At 43.9% G+C, this 22,790-nt stretch overlaps 2 protein-coding genes across 2 annotated transcripts in view; both read left to right on the forward strand.

Moving 5' to 3' along the window:
- CPD (carboxypeptidase D) overlaps positions 1–13,840 on the forward strand; it is a 33,610-nt gene extending 19,770 nt beyond the window's left edge. The window contains exons 10-21 of the mRNA XM_077312622.1: positions 107–249; positions 1,918–2,087; positions 4,078–4,392; positions 5,528–5,723; positions 6,752–6,887; positions 7,182–7,331; positions 7,531–7,626; positions 7,709–7,773; positions 7,888–8,019; positions 8,426–8,611; positions 9,880–9,979; positions 10,602–13,840. Coding sequence (XP_077168737.1) covers positions 107–249; positions 1,918–2,087; positions 4,078–4,392; positions 5,528–5,723; positions 6,752–6,887; positions 7,182–7,331; positions 7,531–7,626; positions 7,709–7,773; positions 7,888–8,019; positions 8,426–8,611; positions 9,880–9,979; positions 10,602–10,828 — 1,916 coding nt within the window. The 3' untranslated portion in view covers positions 10,829–13,840. The remainder of the gene's footprint in view (positions 1–106; positions 250–1,917; positions 2,088–4,077; positions 4,393–5,527; positions 5,724–6,751; positions 6,888–7,181; positions 7,332–7,530; positions 7,627–7,708; positions 7,774–7,887; positions 8,020–8,425; positions 8,612–9,879; positions 9,980–10,601) is intronic.
- Positions 13,841–15,327: 1,487 nt separating this feature from the next.
- Positions 15,328–22,790, forward strand: part of GOSR1 (golgi SNAP receptor complex member 1) — a 45,313-nt gene continuing 37,850 nt past the window's right edge. Inside the window, exons 1-5 of the mRNA XM_077311551.1 lie at positions 15,328–15,473; positions 17,410–17,530; positions 18,347–18,434; positions 20,515–20,622; positions 22,105–22,196. Of these exons, the coding sequence (XP_077167666.1) occupies positions 15,431–15,473; positions 17,410–17,530; positions 18,347–18,434; positions 20,515–20,622; positions 22,105–22,196 (452 nt within the window). The 5' untranslated portion in view covers positions 15,328–15,430. The remainder of the gene's footprint in view (positions 15,474–17,409; positions 17,531–18,346; positions 18,435–20,514; positions 20,623–22,104; positions 22,197–22,790) is intronic.

Genomic DNA, 22,790 nt, shown 5'->3' on the forward strand with positions numbered 1-22,790 from the left:
TTGCACACGTCTTTGGGACTTAACAATTTCTCATGTAGAATTCCTTAAAACCTGTTGTTAAGCAGCAGCAATTTCTGATGGCTCTTCTGATGGTATTTTCTTTCAGGTGGAATGCAGGACTGGAATTATTTAAACACAAATTGCTTTGAATTGACAATTGAGCTGGGCTGTGTCAAATATCCCAAGGCAGAGGAGTTGCCCAGGTACTGGGAGCAGAATCGCAGGTCTCTCCTGCAGTTCATTAAGCAGGTGAGGTGTAGCCTGTTACCCCGCTAGGGATAAGAAATGGTCTTCAGTGCTACTACAAATAGTTTCTTCCTCTACAGAAACTTTCAGGGTCTCATGTAGGCTTCCTAGTCAATAAGCCTTTGCTGAATCTTTCTCTTGGCCATAAGAATGGGGAGAAAAAAATGATCCTTAAAGCTTAAGCCAGTTTTATATTACCTGAGGTTCTCCAGGTTCTATCGGTACATGGTGACCAACTCCTATTTCAGAATCTGTTGCTGAATTTCTTCTGTGAATGAACATATCTCCTGAACTACTCTAATGCTATTGCAAAAGGGAAAGATTTTCTCAGCAGCCCTCTTGTGAATTCTGCCACTTGGTGGACTCATCTTCCATTGTATGCACTGTTTGGATAGTAGACTTTTGCTGGACTTTTAATCTTATGTTAGGATTTTATACGCTGATTTTATTTATTGATTTGTATTTATTTGTTTTGTCTTATTGTTATTGCCTGTGATTGTTGTGAACTGCCCTGAGCCCTCCAAGAAGGGCGAAAATGAATAAATCTAATACACAAATGGACGAATCAGAAAGCTGAATCTCTTAATGGTTTGATGCCTGCATTTCTTTAATTCCCACTTGCTGTATCTTTTAAAAGCACCTGCTTAATTATTCCATCAGTTGTTGGAATAACTAGGATCATGGGGAGTATTATTTGGTGGCTGTTTTATATAATACAATAATCATAAAATAATTTAATTTTTATAGTCTATCCTTCCTGGTTGACTCAGGGCAGACTACAGGAGACTCTTCAGAACTAGAACTTTTCCCAGAAGTACTCCCAACTTTTTCGGTGCAGTTTCCTTTCTTGTGATCAAGGATAAACATTTAACTAGGAATTAAGTTTAAATAGTCAGAATTTTTATTTCTTTATTTTTTAATTTTATTATATTTATATACTGCCCTCCCATTTCGGCTCGGGGCGGTTTACATTGAAGTTAGAGAGACAATTCAAGAAACATCATAATTGTAAATAATGGTGTAACTTGTAATGGTAGAACGTTTAATGTTTAGCAGTCAAACGTTGTGACTTTAGACTCAACAACTGTGTTATTATTGGCTGTACTGTGGTTTGGTTCTTTGTCTGCATGGTGCTGTTTGTGGTTGGAGGGGCCTCTAGGGCTTTGGTTAATGTGCCTGGTTCATTGGCCTCGACCGAAGGCTTGGTGGAAGAGCTCCAGTTTGCAAGCCCTGTGGAATTGGTTTAACTCTGGCATGGCCCTGATTTTTTTCAGGGAGCTCATTCCACCAAGTGGGGTCCATGAAACAGAAAGACCTGGCTTTGGTTGAGGTCAGACAAGCTTCCCTGGGGCCAGGGTTGTATTTATATAGTATTAATTTTGATTATATTGATATAGTAACTTGTTTCAAAGCTTTTAAAACAGCCTAGCCCAGAAAACACCTGCATAAATTACTTCTCTTCAGTATCTTTTGAACACAAGGGAGTTTATCTTTCATTCTGACTGAAGTCAATAAGAGTCTTCCAAATACAGCAGCTCCTTTGATCACAGTATCTCCTGCATTCCTTTTTCTTTCTGATAGATTTTGGATTGATAAACAGATGCAGATTAGGCCAGTGATGACTATGCTGAACCTACTTGCATAATCTCATAGCTCCTCTCATCCACCTAGGTTCACCGAGGTGTCAAAGGGTTTGTGTTGGATGCCACAGATGGACAGGGCATCTTAAATGCAACCATCAGCGTTGCCAACATCAATCACCCTGTCTCTACTTATATGGGTGGAGATTATTGGCGCCTGTTAGCCCAAGGCACTTACAAGATCACAGTGTCTGCCCGAGGGTGAGTATTCAAGCACAAAGCTGTATGATCTTTTGCTGCTGTTACTTAGGTTGTCTAGAGCAGGGGTAGTCCATGGACCTGCCAGCAAATGCTCATGGGAATTGTAGTCCATGGACATCTGGAGGACCACAGGTTGTAACTACCCCTGGTGTAGAGAGATGGGCAGGGTTCCTGCTGTTCTTGGGCTTACACTGTGCCAGGGCTCAGTGAGGAATGGTGCCCCTCTTGATGCAGAGCTTTTCTTTGTTAGTCCACATATCAGTCGGTTTTTGAATACCCTACATACATTGTTTGCGGTAGGAAACTCCCAATAGCCAGAATATTTTTAGGTGCCTAAGTGGAGGCTGCTCCCCTTCAGGGAATGTCTTTCATCATTATTTGCTTTAGCAGCAAAAATAAGTCTTATTACTGAAAAGAAATAAGAGCTGGTCCATTATAAGATACCACTGAGACTTCTTTTCAACCCCTTGTTCTGCCAATCTTCATTACTGCCTGCAGCAGTTCTTCATTTCTTTTTCTTTTTTTTCTTTTTTTTTTTTTTGCTGCTTATCCAGACATCAAGAACTGACTTTGCTGGATCAGCCTGGGAAAGTCCATTTAGGTTAGTTTTCTGTTACTAGCAGTAATCAGCCAGGTATGACTAGAAGTTCGCCATCAGGACATGATGAAGGAGAGCCCTTCCCAAGTAGCTGGTGATTTGCAGGTATACTGCCTCCGAATATTGGGGAGGTTCCATTTCTGTCACGATTTAGAGCAGAATAATCATGTAATATAGACCTAGGGGACTTTCCTCAAATGAGAAGTGTGTAGGTTGTAAGCAGCTGTAAGGAGACAGTGTCTTTTGAAGGAGGAACAGGGGCTAGATGTTTTAAGAAGCTATTGAATGGAACTAACTCGGTGGTATACAGATCAAGCAGATAACCCTAGGACCAGCAGAGCACCCAAGGACTTGTTTGGCAGGTTCAGGGACAGTTCAGCCAAAGCTGTTAAAATATTCCTACTGCTTTATGACCTGGCTTGGCGGTAGTTGAATTTCAGTCTGTAGCACCATCTGCTGGTCAAATGGGAATCCTTGCCTTCCTTGTCCACAGGCTGTCCTTAGTGTTTCTGCACATAGCTGACCTACTGTTTCCCCCTTTGAAATAACTGTCGGTCAGTACTTCAGTTCACTTTTGTCAGTAGGCTTGTGAGCAGCATTAGTAGTTGAGACAGGAAACGAAGCAAGGCAGGAAAGAGGATGACTGTAGGTGTTGCTAATACTTTGCCACCTCAAGTGTCTTATTTCCTGAAATGTTCCAGAAAATCAGGACAGTACTGGAGACTCTGTTGCTGTCAGTTCCAGAAAGAAATCAGGTGCTCTCAGTTGTGTCCATAATTATCCAGCAGGGCTAGTACCCTTTAAATGGTACAATTGTCCAATCCTTTCAGGGCCTTCATTAGTGGTGGACAGTCCCGTGCTGTGTCACTGCTGTTCTGTGTCACAGATGGAGAGCTGTTTCTAAGACCTGCTGGGCCAAAGGATTGATGGCAGAAATGAGGCTTAACCCCAGGTCTCCTGGATCCACCGTTCTGTGTGCTGGCTAAGCAGCTCATACAGAGAGAGAGCTGTGTTGCATAGATTTCTCAGTAGTTCACAAAATAGTGTGAACTTTACACTGCTATAGATATTGAGTGCTTGACGTAGTTTGTGAATAGTGATCCAAACAGCTGCCCTGTAATGTTAGCTGTTATTATTATCTGTGACCATCCCATCTTCCAGATGCTGAGCTGAGGCTAGTGAGTTCTTGGTGCAGGTGAAATTTGAACCAGAAATTCCCCAGTTCCCAGCTCAGTCTCTCAGATGTTCATTGTCATTCCTTCATCAGCTATTTGGATAATAATACATCTTTTCCAGCAGCCTTTAAGTCAAGGTTCACAATGTCTGATCAGAAAACACTGTCGGTGTCAGAAGCTGTCCAGACAAACAACTTTCTTGCCCTTTTTCAAAAAGGTATAATTCAGAATCGAAGATTGTGAAAGTAGGTGACAAATCTGCAGTGCAAGTCGTCAACTTCACTTTGACCCGGAAAGATTCCAAAATGGAGGAGGGGAAAATGCCTGACATTAACATGGCAGATGCCAGTGACCCACTCACCAAGGAGTTTGAAATGTTGATCAAAAACCTCTCTGCGGAGAATGGGCTAGAACACCTCTTGCTGACTTCCGCGGCGGATGTCCTGCCTTATCGTTACCGACCCTACAAGGATCTGTCCATGTTCCTTCGAGGCCTGAACCTGAATTATCCTCTGATCACAAATCTCACTAGGTAAATGATTCTCTTGTCCTCTCTTTGTTCTGGAAACCAGCAACCAGAGTCTGCTGCATGTGTAGATCTGAAAAGGAATATCGGAAGTCCTTTAGTCAGAGATAGCCCAATCACTGGGGCTGTATGCCTTTAGTGCAAAATAAAACCCTTAAGATTCTGTATCAAGGAATTCAGCATTTTGAGTCCTCAGTTGTTTATATTATTTTATATTTATATATCAACTTCTGCTTTTGTGGGGAGGGGCTATATGGATACTGTCCCCCTCTCCTGTGTTGTTCAGCTAGCTCTCTGTGCAGCTTAAAATACCTTGTAAATATGCAAGAGCTTATTTACAAATTAACAATTCTGTCCTGAGTATTATGTTCCATATGATTGTGGAATTGTGACAAACCACAGCCCTGTGTGTTCTTGTGGATTTTAAACTCTGTATCATTTTGAATGTTAAGATTCTTTAAAAATGCGAGGGGAAACAAAAAAATCTTATCCAAGTAAATAAGGAAAGGTCCTGCCTACCTGTTCCCCCTTTAGAATATTGATTGAAAACAATTGGGGAAAGTATAGAAGGAGGAGTTGGTTCTTGTATGCCACTTTTCTTTACCAGAAGGATTCTCAAAGCGGCTTACAATCACCTTTCCTCTCTCCTGTGAGGCCGAGAGAGCCCTGATATTACTGCTTATCAGGACTGTGCGAGCCCAAGGTCACCCAGCTTGGCTGCACATGGGGAAGAGCAGGGAATCAAACCTGGCTCAACAGATTAGTAGTCCGCACTCCTAACCACTACACCAAGCTAGATAGAAACAAGCAGAAAAATTCATTTGCGCTTGTGACTGGGAGAATGAGGGTAACCCTTATATTGAACCCTCATTTGTATAGTTTTCCTAGAAAATATCCCTGTCCCTTGACTAGGTCCTGCCATGCCCAGGGATGCCTGAGCCTTACAGAAAGCTCCCTGTTGCCAGCCTCCACAACATTTCAGATGTGAAGCTAAGAGGACCAATCTTAAGCAGATTTATACCCTATTCAGCCCTTTGATTTCAGTGCACTAAAGGATATGTCTCTACTTAGGAAGGCAGTGCGCATCTCCCACTTCTCCTGTTTAAAAAGTCAATGCCTTGGGTCTCCTCTATCTTGGCAGTTTGGGTCAGAGCATTGAGTTTCGTCAGATCTGGTCCCTGGAAATCTCCAACAAACCCAACCAATCTGAGCCAGAGGAACCAAAGATCCGTTTTGTTGCTGGCATCCATGGCAATGCTCCAGTTGGCACAGAGCTGCTTCTGGCCCTGGCAGAATTCCTCTGCATGAACTACCAAAAGAACCTGGCAGTCACAAAGGTAAGAGGGCATTTTAAGGGTCACTAATTAGAATTACTCATATAGTTAAACTTGGCTGCGCGTCAGAATATGTTGCATGTATAGTTATGAGTTTGTTGTTACGTTTCTGATTCAACATATTTGGTTTTTAAAATTTGTTTTGAAAATATAAATTACAAAGTTTAAACAAAGTTTGTGTCTAGTGGCACTTCTAAGACCAACAAAGTTTTATTCAAGGTATAAGTGAAGTTTTATTACTGGTGCATGCACACCAAAGCTTATACCTTGAACAAAACTTTGTTCATAGTAAAGGTGCCACTGGACTCAAACTGTGTTCTTCTGCTTCAGGCCAACACAGCTACCAGCCCGAATGAAAGTTTAAATCAGAAAGTCCAAACTACAAAAGCAGAGGCCTAACAGCCATCTGAAGGTCTGAGATGCATAACAAAATCTGTTTCTTCCATAGCATGGAAGTTGAGTGCAGTCTAGGGTGCTGGAAACGGACAAAGAGTTTCTGAAGCATTCCAAAGAGATGCTGAATGCAAAAGATCATGGTAGTTGTTGCTAGTCTCTGCTACGGGGGATAGGAACTTCTGCCAAAGCATCAGACATAAAAGCATGGCCATATTCCAGTGCTTCTAAATATCCCATAAGGAAAAAGATGCCAACCAGATTACTCTGAGTAGATCTCTTTTCTAGACAAATTAAACCATGGCAACCAAACACATTAGCAGCTTCAAAGAGTACTTTATGAAGGACAAAGGTTGGATACACACTTTTCTTGTATGCTTTAGGATGCTTAGGGCTGATCCTGCATTGAGCAGGGGGTTGGACTAGATGGCCTGTATGGCCCCTTCCAACTTTATGATTCTAAGGACGAGCACACCCCTTGTAAAAGTATCCCAATCTTTTTTTGAGCCTCCCTTCCCAGATCTTGGACTCTTGATACTCCATGAGGAATTACTTGTATTCCTTTGTGGTACAGAGACATCTTCTGTAGGCTTGGCAAAATGCTTTTTGTCCTACCAACTTCGTGTGTGTGTTTCCAGCTGATTGACAGGACAAGAATTGTGATAGTGCCATCCCTGAACCCAGATGGACGTGAGATCGCTCAGGAGAGAGACTGCGTTTCAAAGATAGGGCAAACGAATGCACATGGCAAAGATCTGGATACTGATTTCACAAGTAAGGCTTACCAAATCCTCTCCTCCTTCTCAGGGAAGGTCCTGCTTTACTAATTGAACTTCCTGCTTTACTAATTGTTTTTTTGTGCAAGAGAATACTTGCACCAACATGTGGCCGCTTGCTGTGCCTTGTTGTGGCTTGACTGTGAGCGATTGAATGCCATGGCAGTGGCCCTGCAGAATTAATCTTAAAGGGCGTGGATGGAGCTGGCTGTCACGCACCAGCACCTCCCTGAAGTAAGTCTGAACGGCTTGTGCCTCTCTTGTCTCTTAAGAACCTCTATTGTCATGTTAGGTAATTCCTCCCAGCAGTCTGGTGCACGAGAACCAGAAACCAAGGCCATCATCGAGAACCTGATAATGAAGCAAGACTTCAGCCTCTCTGTTGCCTTGGATGGAGGGTCCCTGCTTGTTACTTACCCCTACGACAAGCCAGTGCAGACAGGTATAGCTTCCTCAGGCTTCTTTGTCAAATAGTTTGGCTTGCCTTGCTGCTTGGAAAGCTGAAGCCAATGGGCTTCTTGTTGCCTAGTGCAGCAAAAATCAGGGAAGCGGATATTCGCTATTTGTCCAAGTAGAGACTAAAATGTGTACTTCAGTGACCGTAATTTCTTGAACAGTCTTGCTGACTTTCTTTTCTTCAGTTGAGAACAGAGAGACACTGAGGCATTTGGCATCTCTGTATGCAAACAACCATCCCACAATGTACCTTGGCCAGTCCAGCTGTCCGAACAAATCAGGTATGTTCTTTCATTACTATGGGCCGTTTTAGGACCAGCTTGTTGTTTGTTGAGGGCTTCTAATTTCCCACTGTCTTTGCAGATGAGAACATTCCAGGAGGAGTGATGCTTGGGGCAGAGTGGCACAGTCACTTGGGCAGCATGAAGGTATTTTAGAACATTTATTCCGTTCTCATACTTAACACTTCAGCTGGACTTTGCCCAGTTAATTCCTTATAGTGCCATTTTTGATTCATTTTAATTTCCTGTTTGGCTTTCCAGGATTTCAGTGTTGCATATGGGCATTGCCCAGAGATTACAGTGTACACTGGCTGCTGTTACTTCCCAGGCGCGGCACAGCTCCAGACTCTGTGGGCAGAGAACAAGAAATCTCTCCTTGCCATGCTTGTTGAGGTGAGTTTGGGTGAGAGATGGCTAGACAGAATGGGCAGATGTCAAATGAGAGTTCGTTGCATTGCTGCTTGGGCCCAGCCCATAGGAGGTGGCAGATAAGATTGGATCTGGATTGAGGCAGTCTCCAGATTGTTGCTTACTTCTGTAACAGGTTAGGTGCCTTGCAGTAAATTGCTTTCCTGCAGCTTATCATACCATCTAGAATTGGTAGAAGGGCAGCATGCAACAAACTAGATTGCAATGAGTCCTTGGGGGTAGGGCAGGAAACAAATTTCACTAACTGTAACATCTGGGATTGTTCCCTCTGGAGTCCTGAATTTTTGCACACCTTTCTCTGTGATTTGCCTTGTACAGATAAAATGTGGCTGATATGGATGCTACTCACTGGCTATCTTTTTGATTTCAGGTTCACAAGGGAATCTATGGGCTGGTCCAAGACAGACATGGAAGGCCAGTTTCGAAAGTTGAAATTGTGCTGAACGAACGGGTCAAAGTCAGCACCAAGGAAGGTGGCTATTTCCATGTGTTGCTGACTCCGGGATACCATAACCTTCATGCCAAAGCCGATGGTTATCAGCAGCAGCACATCCAGGTATGGAAGATGAGTGTTCTGCAGTCTTGTCCTTCAGTCCTGGTAAAAGTTATGAGTGAGCTCAAGGTGTAGAGACGAGACAAGTGGAGGAATGCAGCAGAATGAATGTCTGGCTGTGATTACTAAAAAAAAACCCTGATGGCTCCCCACAGAAGAAGGGGTTGGGAATCAAGGGCCATGTGATGGCAACCAGCTGACTAGCCTAGGATGGGGGGGGGGGGAGAATAACTGCAGCTGGTGTTGGTGGAGGGGCAGGGGACTTTGAATATTTTGGCTGAGAAGGGACTGCAAAGTTGCCCAGAGAGTTTTAGTTCATTGACTGGGATATGCAACAGAAGCTCAGTAAGGAGCTGAACTTGTTGAAGGGGTTGCAGAGAATAATGGGAATGGAGGCACAGTTGCAAGAAAAAAGCCGCTGTCCCTGGGTCAGAGTTGGCCTGGGGAGAGGAGAGGCTTGTCTTTGAAGTGCTTCAGCCAAGGGTGTTAAACAGACAACCTGGGGATTCCTATCTAGCACTTAAGGGTCCCTAATGCACTTGATAGCACTCAGATCCTTTGCCACCTTCAGGGCTAGCCCCCAGGTGCCCTTGATCTTAGCCATTCAGGGCTTTATATGGCTGTATATTCTGTATGAAAACATACACCTGTTTTTTTGTGTTCCTACTCTGGAAGCTTTGACCTATGTGCTCCCTACGTGTGCTTCTGCATTCCAAGACATCTGGCTAGCAGTTGTAGGAAACAGCAGAGCCAGCAGGACTGGATGTACCAATGATGTTATCCAGAAAGGCTCTTTTGATGATCTTATGACACCTTAGAGTTACCAATGTCAAGATGTGGCTTGGAGTTTTCCCTGAATTGCAGCTAATCTCCACAGTAGCGAGAAAGAGTCCCCCTGAGAGAAATGGCAGCTTTCAGAGGGCAGACTCTATGACCTCACATCCCTGATGAGCTCTTCTTCTACCCTCCCAGCAAGAAGCATGCTTACATAAGTCACTCTTTTAGTGACTGGAAGAGATGGCTGTCTCCAGAGCTTTCAGTTTTGATTATTGACCTACACGACAGTCCTTTTGTAATAGCAGATTTTTCTCCCCCTTCTTCTCTCCACACACTTAATCTAGTTTATCCCATAATTTGAAAGCTAGTTTCCTCTCCAATGCGATCCTTGGTGCTGAGGCCTGGGTTGCTGCCTAGTGTAACTTCTCCCCACCCCCAATTTAGCCTTTACATGCATCTACAGCATTTTTAAACAATGTGCTGCTAATCCTCAGGTCTTAGTTCACCATGATGTGGCTACCTTCGTGCACATCCAGTTCGATATGGACAACAGGATTTTTGGTCTTCCCCGGGAGCTGGTGGTCACTGTAGCAGGTAAGGGGGCCACACTACTTTTCTTGGGCCATGAAGATCTTACAAGCCAGGCCAGGAGACTGTTGCACCATGCTGGTCCGTAGATCTTTTCCTTCCACATGGCTTTCATGCTGTTCATGCCTTAGGCTTTACCAAACCACTACTAAATGCTCTGCATGCCTGTAAAATATGTGCGTATACACAAGTGTACCTGATCCATACTTGAATAATGCAGATATGTGAAGCCAGGATTCATGAGCATGTTTGTGGTAGTGAAGGAATGCTCATATGTTCAGAACATTTACATTCTAAGACTCGAGGCAGGTCACTCAGGGAACAGCTAGCAGCAAGTAAGAATTGAAACCACTTTCATTGATGAAAATATTTATATTTATTTATTTTATATTTATATACCGCCCTCCCCCGGAGGCACAGGGCGGTTTACAGGAAACAGGAAAAAGATACAGATAACAAATAGCTGGGCTTTCCCAGCCAAAGCTCCTCAAGTTAGTTCACTCTGAACTGTAACGGATGGGGGAAATGCAGTTGGTAGAAGATGAGGTTGAACTGGGGCAGGGGAATATGGAAGGGGAAGATGCCTTGTGTTGGCAAGGGCCTTGACAAGCACATATGTTTCGTCTAGGTGCCACCATGTCGGCACTGCTGCTCACAGCCTGCATCATCTGGTGTGTCTGTTCCATCAAGTCCAACCGGCACAAGGATGGTTTCCACCGCCTACGGCAGCACCACGATGACTACGAGGACGAGATCCGCATGATGTCCACGGGATCGAAGAAGTCCCTTCTGAGCCACGAATTCCAAGACGAAACAGACACTGAGGAGGAAACACTGTACTCCAGCAAGCACTGACCCAACTGCTGGCAGGGGGGGCTCCCTGCAGAGACAGATCCTGCAACACTGAGCATTTCTCGAGTGACAGACCCAGGTCACATGACCTCTGGAGCCAGAACCTCTGTGGATCACTCTCATTCCTATTTATGCACAAGGAAGGTCTGCTTCACCACTGGCAACTTTTCCAGTGAGAATCTTGAACTTGGGGCTCTTTCAGAGCTGGCATTGGCAGCCTGGTTGCTTGCAATCACTCCAGGGAAGCAGAGCTGCTACTGGTGGCCACCTTTGTAGCACTTCAGCATTTAATTGTTTTGCCTAAGTGTCTGGGAATAATAACTCCTTGAGGGAAATACATCAGAGTGACCGTATTTCTCTAAACAGCAGGAAGGTGGCTTCAGAACTTCTTTCACTTCTGGCCTTTATTCAAGTCCCCGCAGTCTTGCTCCCTTTTAAACATCTCCTCCTAATAAGAACTTCAGATTAGATCACATCGGCAGATCACGTGCCTCAAAGAAAACAGGATGGGATTGTTGTATCCAGGTGTGAGAATCTTCGGTTGAGGCTGCGGCCTGTGCAAAATAAAACCAGTGCGTTTGTTTTGTTTGAATTCTCTTGCACAAATACTGCTTCAGAATAGCTACGGTTTTCTACTTGAGAATGTAGAATAGCAAAAGATGCATTTCTGTACTTAACGGGATAACTTCCAGTCTGTCTAATATTAGCTCATACTGTTAACCAAGAGCTGGATCTCCCAGACTGGTGCCAAATGGGATCTTTCGTTCTTTCTTTTTTTTTGTTTTTTTGTGGATCAGTTTTTGGGGGGCAGCCTTTTTGTGCAGCTGTAGTCTGGAAATTCTTTTTAAAATGGCCCCTTAGTAAATGAGTGTATTAACCTGACACTACTTTGACAATTCATAGGCACATTAAAAAAAAACAACCTTCCATCCTCTTGCCAGCCTTGGTTTGTTACCACAGTTCTCAGCTTATCTGTTGTCATCTTTCTGTTCAGTTGTTCTGTGTCTAAACCATGCAGTGGTCCTATTTTAAGATAGAGGCTGTGTAGTGGCTTTTGTCACAGGATCTGAGGACCATGTCTGTCTAGCCTTTTTCCCCCAAAAGCATTTTGGTTTGGGTCGGGAGCAGGGCTTGTAGTTAGTGGGAAGAGTGAGAAGCTGTTGCATAGTAGCCGTTGGGCCACAGAATCGGTCTTTGGTCAGCTTTTTGCCTGCGATGTTTTAAAGAAGAAATCACACTTTTACAATCTTGTTTTATCGAAGGACAAAACTAGATTCAGTTGAGTACATTATTAACCTTGGCAAGCAAAGAAGGTAGTTTGCTAAAGAATGAAGATTGGCTCCAGGATAATGAAATTGGAGTAACTTCTCCTAAATGCTAGCTGACAGGGACAGAAAACACAATTGTCTTGCATGTTGGGTCATGACCAGATAGTGGACACTTTCCCTATAGTGGATATTGGCTTGTTGGCTTTGGTGTTCTGCCCTCCCTACTCCCCAGTAGATACTTGCAAAGGAGCTGTTCCTTTCAGAGTCTGAACTCTGCACAAAATCAGCAAGTGTCTGTTGGTTGGCATTTTGCACCTCCTCTTCTGGTCTCTCGCTTGGTGGTGGATAATAAGTTTTACCTTCATTTCAGTATCAGAAAGACAGATGAGATTCTCTGTGGTGTCTCAAGCCTAACACTAAACTATCTACTAAGATGATTCCCAGCTTGCTAACAGTGTGGTTTAGGGACTCTAAAACAAGATTTTCTTTAAAAACTTTAGCTTCCCTTCTGAAATGAGAAAGGTTAAGTTTGGCTCTGTAGTAAGAGTTGAACTTGGGCCTTGATTTCCAGCAGATACGATCAAACAGGTTTGCCACTTTAAATGTTTTATGTACAGTTATATAACTGTACAGTTGTATTCCAGCCTCCATTAGTTTAAATTTAAAATTGTCGAATCAATGTAGTGTGGGGCCAATTTTCTGCATTTTAAAATCTACTCTCTGTCATATAGATGTTGAGATTGAGAGTTGGTGCAGGGTTGTGGCTGCCATATTGGATTTCGACTAGCAAGATCTGGGTTCAGAAATCCCTGCTTAGTCATGAAGCTCATTGCATGACCTTGAGCTAGTTGCTGTTTTTTTCCTAACCTACCTCACAAGGTGTTTTAGAGGCTTAAATGCAGGGAAGGGGGAATCCTTTGAAGGAGGACAGGATATTAAAAAAAAAATTAAGAAAAATTCTAGATCATGAAAACGAGGTAGGAATCCAAGTGCCTGAGCCTGTTAATAACAGCTTGGGGCTAGACCCATTTATCCATAGGCCTGTTGTGTGGGGGTTTCTGCGACAGTATCCCAGTCATATTCTGCCTTAATTGATCTTCAGGGTGTTTTTTTTAAATATCTGGAGCCATGTAGGCTTTCTTTTAAAATAAAAAAAAATAATGTAGTTTGCCATTTCCAAACATTTTCCAAGCATTTCTTCTTCCTGCCACATTTCAGGCCCTCGGGGGTAGGCATTGCTAATACATATCAAATTTCCCCACAACCTTCTTTATCAAGCAATAAATAGTGGTTGAGCATCACGACAGCCCTTTAACTTGCTTAAGGAGCTTGTTCAAACATCGGCTCCTACTGCAACTTGGAGGTGATTTCTGCCTTGGTAGTGGGCAACCGGCAACCTCCTTTGGGTAGCAATGGATGTGTGGTTTGAGATGAATGAAACGGCGCCTGCCCAAGCTCTTGGTGCCCATTTGCCTTCCCCCCTCAGTGTCTGCCTCTCTGGCACCAAAGTGTAGCCTCCTGCAGCTGCTTTTATGTACTTTTGTCACTGATCTCTGATCCACACACGGTGTGCCTTTTGAAAACAGATTTTGCAGGGAGGGCGCTGGAATGATACCCAGTTGGTGTAGTTGATGACAACTTTGTATTCCCCCCCCCCACACCAACAGTTCTCATCTGCGTGTGTGTATGTTTTGTTTTTTGTGTACACTGGGATCTAATAATCTGTATAAAACTATTTTAAGATGGCTTTTCTTGTGTCATGTTTGCATCACGTTCTTTGAGAGGTCCATTCTGATGATAGGTATATTTTGAAATTTACTGTCTTGCAAAATTTCATAGGAAAGATAATAGAAGGAACTTCTATGTTTATTTAGTGGTTTTTTATTTTGCCCATTCTCAAAGGCTCAAGGGTGGATATAATGGACTTTCTGAATTTTTTAATGTATGCTTCACATTTATTATACTGGTTTTCCCCACACACACATTCTTTGATCAATTTTGAAATAAAGAACCCTAACTTGAGTTATAAATGGGATGAAACCACAGAACTCCCAACAATAACTGAATTTTGTTTTGTTTTTTTAATGGTGCATTCCATACTAGCATGAACCCCTTTATGTCGTTCTGGGACATGTAGGAGTTGAGATTCCTTTAGGAGGGGCTGATTTTGTGTACCCTCCTCACACTCAGGTGTCTCCTAACAAGGAAGGGATGCAAGATGAAATGCTTTAACAAATTGTAGCCCTACCAATGATGGGTAACTGGCATTCAGGTGTGTTTTATATATTTAGAAAAATTATACTGTTCATGGCATGAAAAGCCCATCAATGAAGTCACAGTTGAAAGCTTAGCTTTGTGACAATTAAATTGCACTTAATACAAACAGTTCTGCCTGTGTGACCAAGTTTAGCTCAAGATTGTGAGGACTTGGAAGCTAAGCAAGGTTGGCCTCAGGACTTGGAAGTCCACCAAGGAAGATGGGTTGCCAAGTGAAGGCAGGCAGTGTCAAACTACCCTCTCGTCTGCAATGCTCCATGGATGTGGGGTCACCATGACAGGGCTGTGATTTGATGGCTTGTTCTCACAATGCATAATTTAACTATTGGAGATTGTTGTCATGCCTACCAATTTCAGTGGCTTCAAAAAAAGATCAAGCAAATCCAGAGGAAGAAGGGGAGATTTAGGGTGCATAGGGCTTGGGAGGGGAGACCTTTCGCATGTAAAACTACAGCGTCCCTCCTTCAAAGCAGCCACTTTATCCAGAACAGATACCTGGGGATCAGTTGTAATTCTGGGAGATTTCCAAGACCCACCTGGAGGCTGGCAATCCAAAGGAAGTTGGCCAAAGGCTTCTAGGGATAACGGCTAAATGGGATCATCCAGAGTTCAGCCAAAACTAGCCTTTCTGCTTCCATGCTTGTGGGCCTCTCAGGGCATGTCTGGTAGATGGTGGAACCAGATCAGTGTAATTCAACAGCCTAAACCAGCCTAAGGGCATAGGGATGCCAACCTCCAGGTGAGCCCTAGGGATCCCTGGGAACTACAGCATCTCCAGGCTAAAGTGATCAGTTGTCCACTGAAACCCCAAGTTTCGCCCACCCCCAAAGTTTCCAGGCATTCAGCAACCTGGGCGAGCACAAGAGGCCCTTCCGGCCTTCTTTCTCCGGCTGGAACTTCGCCGCCAGGGGGCGCTGCAAGGTAGCCCAAGAGCCGGCATTCTGCTTCCGGCTGCCACGCGCCTCGCAGGGCGGAAAGACGGGCAGGAGAGGCGCTCTGGCTCTCTCCCACTCTATGGTCCGGCGCGCCAGCCGAGGAGGGCTGACGTTGGACAACAAAGATGGCGGCCGTGTGCGGGAGCGGCGGCAGCAACTACTGGGAGGGTGAGGGGGAAGCGCTCGGGCGGGGAGGGGAAGTCGAGGGCGGGGAGGACGCCTTTTTGTGAGGGGAAGGGAGCGGGCTGCCGGGGAGGCCTTGAGGGGCTCTCGTGGCCCGGGGCGGGGGAAGGCCTGAGGGAGCCCCGTGCTCCGTGAAGGAGGCGCCCCTCGTGGGGATGCCAGCCTCCAGGCGGGAGCTGGGGGTTCCCCCAATTACAGCTCTTCTCCAGACGACGGAGATGAGTTTCCCTGGAGAAAAAGGCTGCTCTGGTGGGCGGACTCCGTAGCATTAAGCTCACTCCCGGCTCCACCCCCAAAGTCTCCCGGTATTTCCCAGCCCAGAGCTGGCAACCCTATGACAGGGGTCACTCCCCCCCCCCGGAGAAAAGGGCTGCTGTGGAGGGCGGGCTCCATAGTTTTTTACTCCACTGAGGTCCTTGTCTTCCCAAGCTCCATCCCTAAATCTCCAGGAATTTGCTAACCTGGGTTTGGGGGCCCTGCCCTCCCATCTCCCGCCGGTGGCCACAGGGGCCTGGCAACCGTAGTCCCTGGGAATGTGAGGCAGGATTAGTAGGCGAGAGGAGTGTGTGCTTTGATAAAGGGCGAAAGAGAAATTAAGGTTGGGGAGGAATGTAATAATGATGGATGGGAATCCCTCTGTCTAGGACCTGGTGGTGAGAAACGAAAGGGGCATCATGTCAGAAGACAGGGGTAGTAGGAATTGGGCTAGTAAAAAAGTAGAAGGGCCCCTTGGCCTGCTTAATTTTCACCTCACCCTCCATCCAAGGAGGGAGGATTTTGAAGGGGAAAGGAGAGAAAATAGGTTTTGCAAAACGGTACTGTTGCACGAGGTATCTCTGAATGTCACCTCCTGGCCCCCAGCAGGGTGACCTGTGGAGAGCACTAACATGGAGACATGGAGGATCAGGGATGTGAAGAGTTATGGTGTTCTTCTGCTTCTTTTTTATCCCATTCTCTCTTTGAAAACAGGAGAAATTAAAGGGGGAAGATTGTCAAAAGGGCAGATAAGGTCTCTAAAATACTGTTTGGGTAGAAATATAGGTGAGCCCAAGTCTGTGAGTGGGGACATTTCTTCTGAGTAGTCACTACTACTACTAGTGGTATATAAAAACATCGGAATGGGGAGAGATCCATGTGTGTGTGGAAAGGGAGTTAATATACACACCACATAGATGCTTCCCCAAGAGTGAATGTGATATACATGAGATGAATACAACTAAAGTTCTTGGCAAGATCACACCATTGTACTATTTTAATTCTTCTTGGTTGCTTTATGTCTTTTATCTCCACCTTTTCTGTAGTGACTTTTCCTTAAACCTTCCGTCCAACCAAAATGAAGCCCAAGTCCCTAGTTGCATTCATGTCTTGCTTGGGGGTCTTCTGTTCTTCTCCTGACTTTTGAATGTATATTTTTAAATTTTAGTTTGTAAGCTCCTTGAGTTGGAGACCTTTTCTTTCTCCACAAACTGATGTTACTGTGTTAACTATCATGAACTTATGATTATGCCTTATCCTGAACTTAGAATTGTCTGCTCTGATTGGCAGATGCTCTACAAAATCAGACAGGGAACTTTCATAGATCTATTTTCCTTGGATCCTTTTAACTAGATGTATTTTGGGATTTACAACTTTACAACTGAACTGCATCTGCTACTGTTCCTCTTTCTGCATAGAAGCAATTCTTAGCTCATTGCTTTCTCCTGTCACACATTTTGTGTTACTAGAGCAGTTTCTTCTTGCGGATCTCTTCTTGCGGATCATGTATTAATTGTTGCATGTTACAAGCTAATGAGGCAATGGGTATTTTGCAGAAGTGACCTTAAACCTCTCATCTTTCACACTGGGTAGAGACACAAGGATAGGTATGGAAGGAAGAAAGATCAGTTTTTTCCTTCTCTCCCTGTGAACTCTCATTGTGCAGATCTGCGGAAGCAGGCTCGCCAGCTCGAGAATGAGCTGGATCTCAAACTCGTGTCCTTCAGCAAACTATGCACCAGCTACAGCCACAGCAACTCGCGAGAAGGAAGAGCTGACAGATACAGGTGCTGATGCTCCTTTAGTTATTTCTGCTTTAAATGTGAAATGTCCTTTTAAAAACTTTGAACATTCTTGATGTCTTCTGTTGGCTATATGCCCGCTTGATGCGGCTGGATTTTTTTATTTTTAAAAGCCTAGTTTCAGGAGTTGTTAGACTCACTGAGAGGGCCCCCAGAGGAGACTTCGGAGTTCTCTCCAGTGGTGTTGCTATCCTGCAAACTGAGCTGTGCCTCACAAAAGCTGGTGCTGTGGGGATTTTGTAAGGTTCTGTACAAGGAATGCTGTTTCAGCCACAGCAGACTAGCCCCACTGGATTGCCTGATACAGCACTTGTAAGCCATGTTACACTTGAAGGATTGCCCAATGTTGTGTTTCTTTCTAGTAGGGGGAACATAGCCAGTTATGTCTCTTTAAGGCCAGGAGCACATGCCCTTGTGCATAAGAGCCACATGCCCAGTGAGTGAGAGCATGGAGACAATTTAATTCCTTGTATTCGGCCACCAGGCCCAATATTTCTCAAACCGTTGTCAGTCAGCCTCCCTCAGATTTGCTCAAGGAAAAGCACAGGCTGTTTGTTGTTCCTTCTACCCAGGGAATTTTGGGAAAGGGAAAGTGGAGAAAAATAGGGGCAGGGGCTCTTTTGTCATTTCTCTGACCCACATTGTAACTTTTGAATGCCACAAAGGCATTGGGGAGGGGAGACTTGCAAGTGTGAATGGTCAGTCCCCTGGCTGGGGGTTAACAGAGCTCTGTGAGTTTTGGAGGCTGAAGTTCATTTTCCTGTTCATCTCCCTCTTGCCTGCTTCTCATTCTTCACTCAGCTCTGACACCACTCCTCTCCTGAATGGGTCAAGCCAAGATCGAATGTTCGAAACAATGGCTGTGGAAATTGAGCAGCTCCTGGGGAAGGTAAACAGAATTATAGTCTGGTAAAATCCCTGTCTCAGGTGAAGCATATGAGAATGATAAGATTAACAATTGTAATCTTGCTAACGTGCGCTTTGAGGGTACACAATGGATTTCAAGTAATACCAGCTATGTTTTGTTGTCATGTAAATTGGCATCGGACCCCAAAGACTAATGTGCTTCCTTGACTGGTGTCCTCTTTGCTTCTCAGCTTTAGAGGCTGAACTCCCTGCTGCAGTGTTGTTGCTATGGAGCTTTTGGGTTTTTTCTAAAGTAGTGGAAAAATTGGACAATCAAGAATTGCTGTGACATGTTTCCTCTTTCAGAATGAGTGAAATGTTTTTGAAGACAAGGTTCTACTCACTCATAATGAAACATTTTACATCGGCAACAAACAACATCAGATAATGATAATTCCTTATGTATTCTGGTAGACCTATATAAAATCTCTTCGAGGAGACATTTGTTATAGGATGTGCCAGGAAAATATTCTTTAAAAGTTCAATGTTGTAAAGTTTAACTTGGTATTGAAAACTGCTGACAGTTCTCCCTGTTGTGTCTCTGCTTATCTAAACAGTACGCTTTTTGCTTTACTCCAAAATCTGTTTCCTGGTTTCAACTTTTATTTGTTTCCCTACATCTCAGATGGGAAAAACTGAAGCACAGAGCACAGCAGTTTGCAGTGTTCTCTCAAGTACTAGTTATATTGACAGATTCAGCTGGGTAGCCGTGTTGTTCTGAAGTAGCACAATAAAATCAGAGTCCAGTCACACCTTTAAGACCCACAAAGATTTATTCAGGGTGTGAGCTTTTGAGTGCAAGCACCTTCTCAAGCTGCTGGGCTTCAGCAAAAGAGGTGTACCTGTCCCAGCTTTTTCACCTTAGCTGCACATAATTTACCAGAGAGTTTGGCTCTACAGCACAGCTGCTTGAGAACATGTTTGTGGAAGCGCACAGCAGCGGCGGCTGTACAGGGTCTAGCCAGAGCTTCACAGGCAACGGTTCTTTACATTATGCTCTTTCATGATATATTGACAGTTTAGCTTGAAGAAGAATAAGGAGTTTAGATTCTTAAATTCCATAAATGTGCCAGTTAGTACAATTTTATATGCTTTGTTATAAACAATGTATTATGTCGTTAATGCAGCAAAATCAATTCAGGTTTGAGATGGAAATATGCTTCCGTTTCCCCCCAAATCTGACTTTTCTTTCCAGAAAAAAACAGGGTTGCCACAGCATCAACACTTCTTGAAATGTAAATTTTAGGTTTTGTGTTAATTATCCGAAGTTTGCTCTCTGAGCATTAGTGGTGAAGAAGCAGGACTTTAAATGCTCTCATCTCTGCTTTGAACTCATTGGTTTAGGCCAGCCACACTGCATGCACCCTGTCATTATGATAATTGTGCTGTGGTTGCTACACAAAGAAAACTGGCCGGCCTACACTCCCAATTTATTCAAAAGTCCTAATTTGTGCGCTTCTTCTTTCCTGTCGACCTCCTAGCAGACAGGACTTCCTCCTATTGTCTCTAGAGCCATATGACAATGTGGGAGTGTTGCTATTGAACAAACTACATCATTTGTGAAATCAGATGCCACAATAGACCACAATTAGTACAAAATGTGGATAACAGTCCGGCTATAAGCCCTAGTTTGTAAACTTGGTTTGGTGTCAGCTACCTGCCATTTAACTATCACAAATAACTGACATGTGTTTAAACCATGTCTTTTAACTATTATTGTCAGCAACCTTGAACCACAAAGAAAGGCATGGTATAAATGTTTCACAAAATATTGTATATCTGAATATAGCCTCTGTCTCAGTTTCAATAACTGGAGGATAATGACATGGCCTACAGTGCAGGGTTGCTGTGAACACTATGGAGACTTTTCTAGGCTTTAGTCTTATTTAGAATGGGCCTTGGACACCTGATGGGTTATACTATAGTCCTTCTGGTGTGTTGGGAAGGGTGGAAGGTCTGAGCATCTCTTGTGAAAATGCTTTATGCGGGTGGGCCTTTCCTATCAAAGACATGCTTAATATTTCCTACAAAGCAGCTGAATCTTTCTTTGCTCTTTGCCACAGCTGACAGGGATAAATGACAAGATGGCCGAGTATACTAACAGTGCAGGAGTGCCGTCCTTGAACGCAGCTCTGATGCATACCTTACAGCGACACAGAGACATCTTGCAGGTAAGAAATGTAGAATCTGACTTGTATATTCACCTTGATCATGGAAAGATGTGTTCTTCTTTATCTTCCAAGACATCCATTGCTTTTCTTCTGTTTCTTTGTTGTTTTTCTCTGCATGGTGTAACTTATCTCATCAAGACATATCCAGATTTGGATCTGCCCTTATTTCAGGGGATCGTAGATTTTTTTTCCCCCTCATGTGGTTTGAAGTAAGGGTACAGTCTGTCTGAAAATTGCCTGGCATAAGATTCAGATTCAGAGTACCTTTATTGGCATAAAATTGCAAAGCATAACATGAAAATTTCAAACAGTTCCAGATGTAAAATCTATCGTAAAAGATTTTCATTTAAAATTGCCAGTAAGAACTTTGCCACTTTTATAATAATTGCTGAGTCCCTCACATTTAGTATCATTTTAATCCAGTGTTTCTCATTAACACAACTGAATTTCAATTTCTTCAGATAATTAGCTAATGGGCGACAATATACATCAAACTTAGGACGCACCAGAAGTATATGATATAATGTGTCAGGGACACAACATCCATGTAAACAGTATCTCTCCTGAGGAGGGATCTTCAAAAATCTACCTCAGGTGACATTTGAGGGAAAGATGATTAAGGGAGCTACTAAAAATGCTCTTAACTGGTGTGTCTCCAAAATTTGGAGATACATGGGCATGGATTTGTAATTTAAGGGAATATCCCAGAAGTGGGGAGAACATACACTGTTGTTAGAGGAGCCCAGAATCTGGGTATCCTGATCTTCTAGTCTCTGTGCCTGGCATAAGAGCTGTTGATATGAGTGGGACCTGCCCAGATGGGTTTTCTTCCTTCTTTTAAAAAAGCAGGATCATTGTATAAAACTGATTTAGAAATTTACTGTTACATGGTTCATGGTTGAGTTACAGAATTCGCTTGAACAGTTCTGTGTTGTTGCTTAAAAGAAGAAGAAAGGTTAGACAAATTCATGGAGGGAGAGACTATCAGTGGATCCTAACCAGAATTGCAATATGGAACCTCTGTCACCAGAGGCAGTTATATTTTGAGCACCTTATGCTGGGCCTAGATGAAATCATCCTGCATGAGAGCTTACCAGAGTCTGGACAAAATGAATCATTGGTCTGATAGTGCAAACGTATTCCTCTGTAGCTTCCATTGAGTTCAGGCAGCAGAGGTTCTCAACTGATGACACCATCAGTCAGAGCCCCGGAAATTAATTAATTAATTAATTTGGGGGGCAGTTTTAATTCAGCTGGTCAGCCACATCTGTCAGCACAGAGTGGATCTTCACTAAACCCAGTGTCTTTCATAGCCAGGCTTCATTTATTGAATTCTGCACCTGGGTGATATCTTAGAAGGATCTGACTAAATGTTTTACTGACTAATTACATGTTTTAGGTCTTTATGCCAAGTTAAGCCAGATTTCTTCGTTGGAATTGCACAGAGGTCTCAAGGTGATTTCAATACTTGTCTTCTTACAGGACTACACGCATGAATTCCATAAAACCAAAACAAACTTCCTGGCCGTACGGGAAAGAGAGAATCTTTTGGGGTCTGTCCGGAAAGATATCGAGTAAGTTTTGCTGCTGGTTATGGTGTGGAAAGAGTATAGTTTTATAGCCCAGTTCCTCCTCATCTGAAGTTGCCTGCTTTGCAGGATGCAAAACTGCATACGGTAAACAGTTCGTTCATCAGCCCCATTGGGAAAATGGAATTGCTGGCTAACCCAGCATGCCAGCTAAACTTGTGCTGCAGCCGTACCTGGGACCCAATACCTGCTTCTCTGTAGCCTAAGAACAGATGGAAGAGAAGCAGGCAGTAGGTACCAGCAGGCCCGTACCTGTGCTTCCCCCCACCAGGCAGCACCATAAGTGGCCACAAAACATACCTCCAACTTGGTGTAGTGGTTAGGAGCACTGACTTCTAATCTGGCGAGCCAGGTTTGATTCCCCACTCCTCCACATGCAGCCAGCTGGGCGACCTTTGGCTCGCCACAGCACTGATAAAGCTGTTCTGACTGAGTAGCAATATTAGAGCTCTGTGTCTGGCAGTGGCATACCTCACCTGTTGCTTTGAGTGATTGTGGTTATGAAACTGAGATCTGGGTCACACATGGAAGGCTATGAGGTGATAGGTTGGACTTGCCCCAGGAACATCTTTTGGAATG

This window comes from Paroedura picta, chromosome 15 (genome assembly GCF_049243985.1).
Source record: "Paroedura picta isolate Pp20150507F chromosome 15, Ppicta_v3.0, whole genome shotgun sequence".
NCBI lineage: Eukaryota > Metazoa > Chordata > Lepidosauria > Squamata > Gekkonidae > Paroedura > Paroedura picta.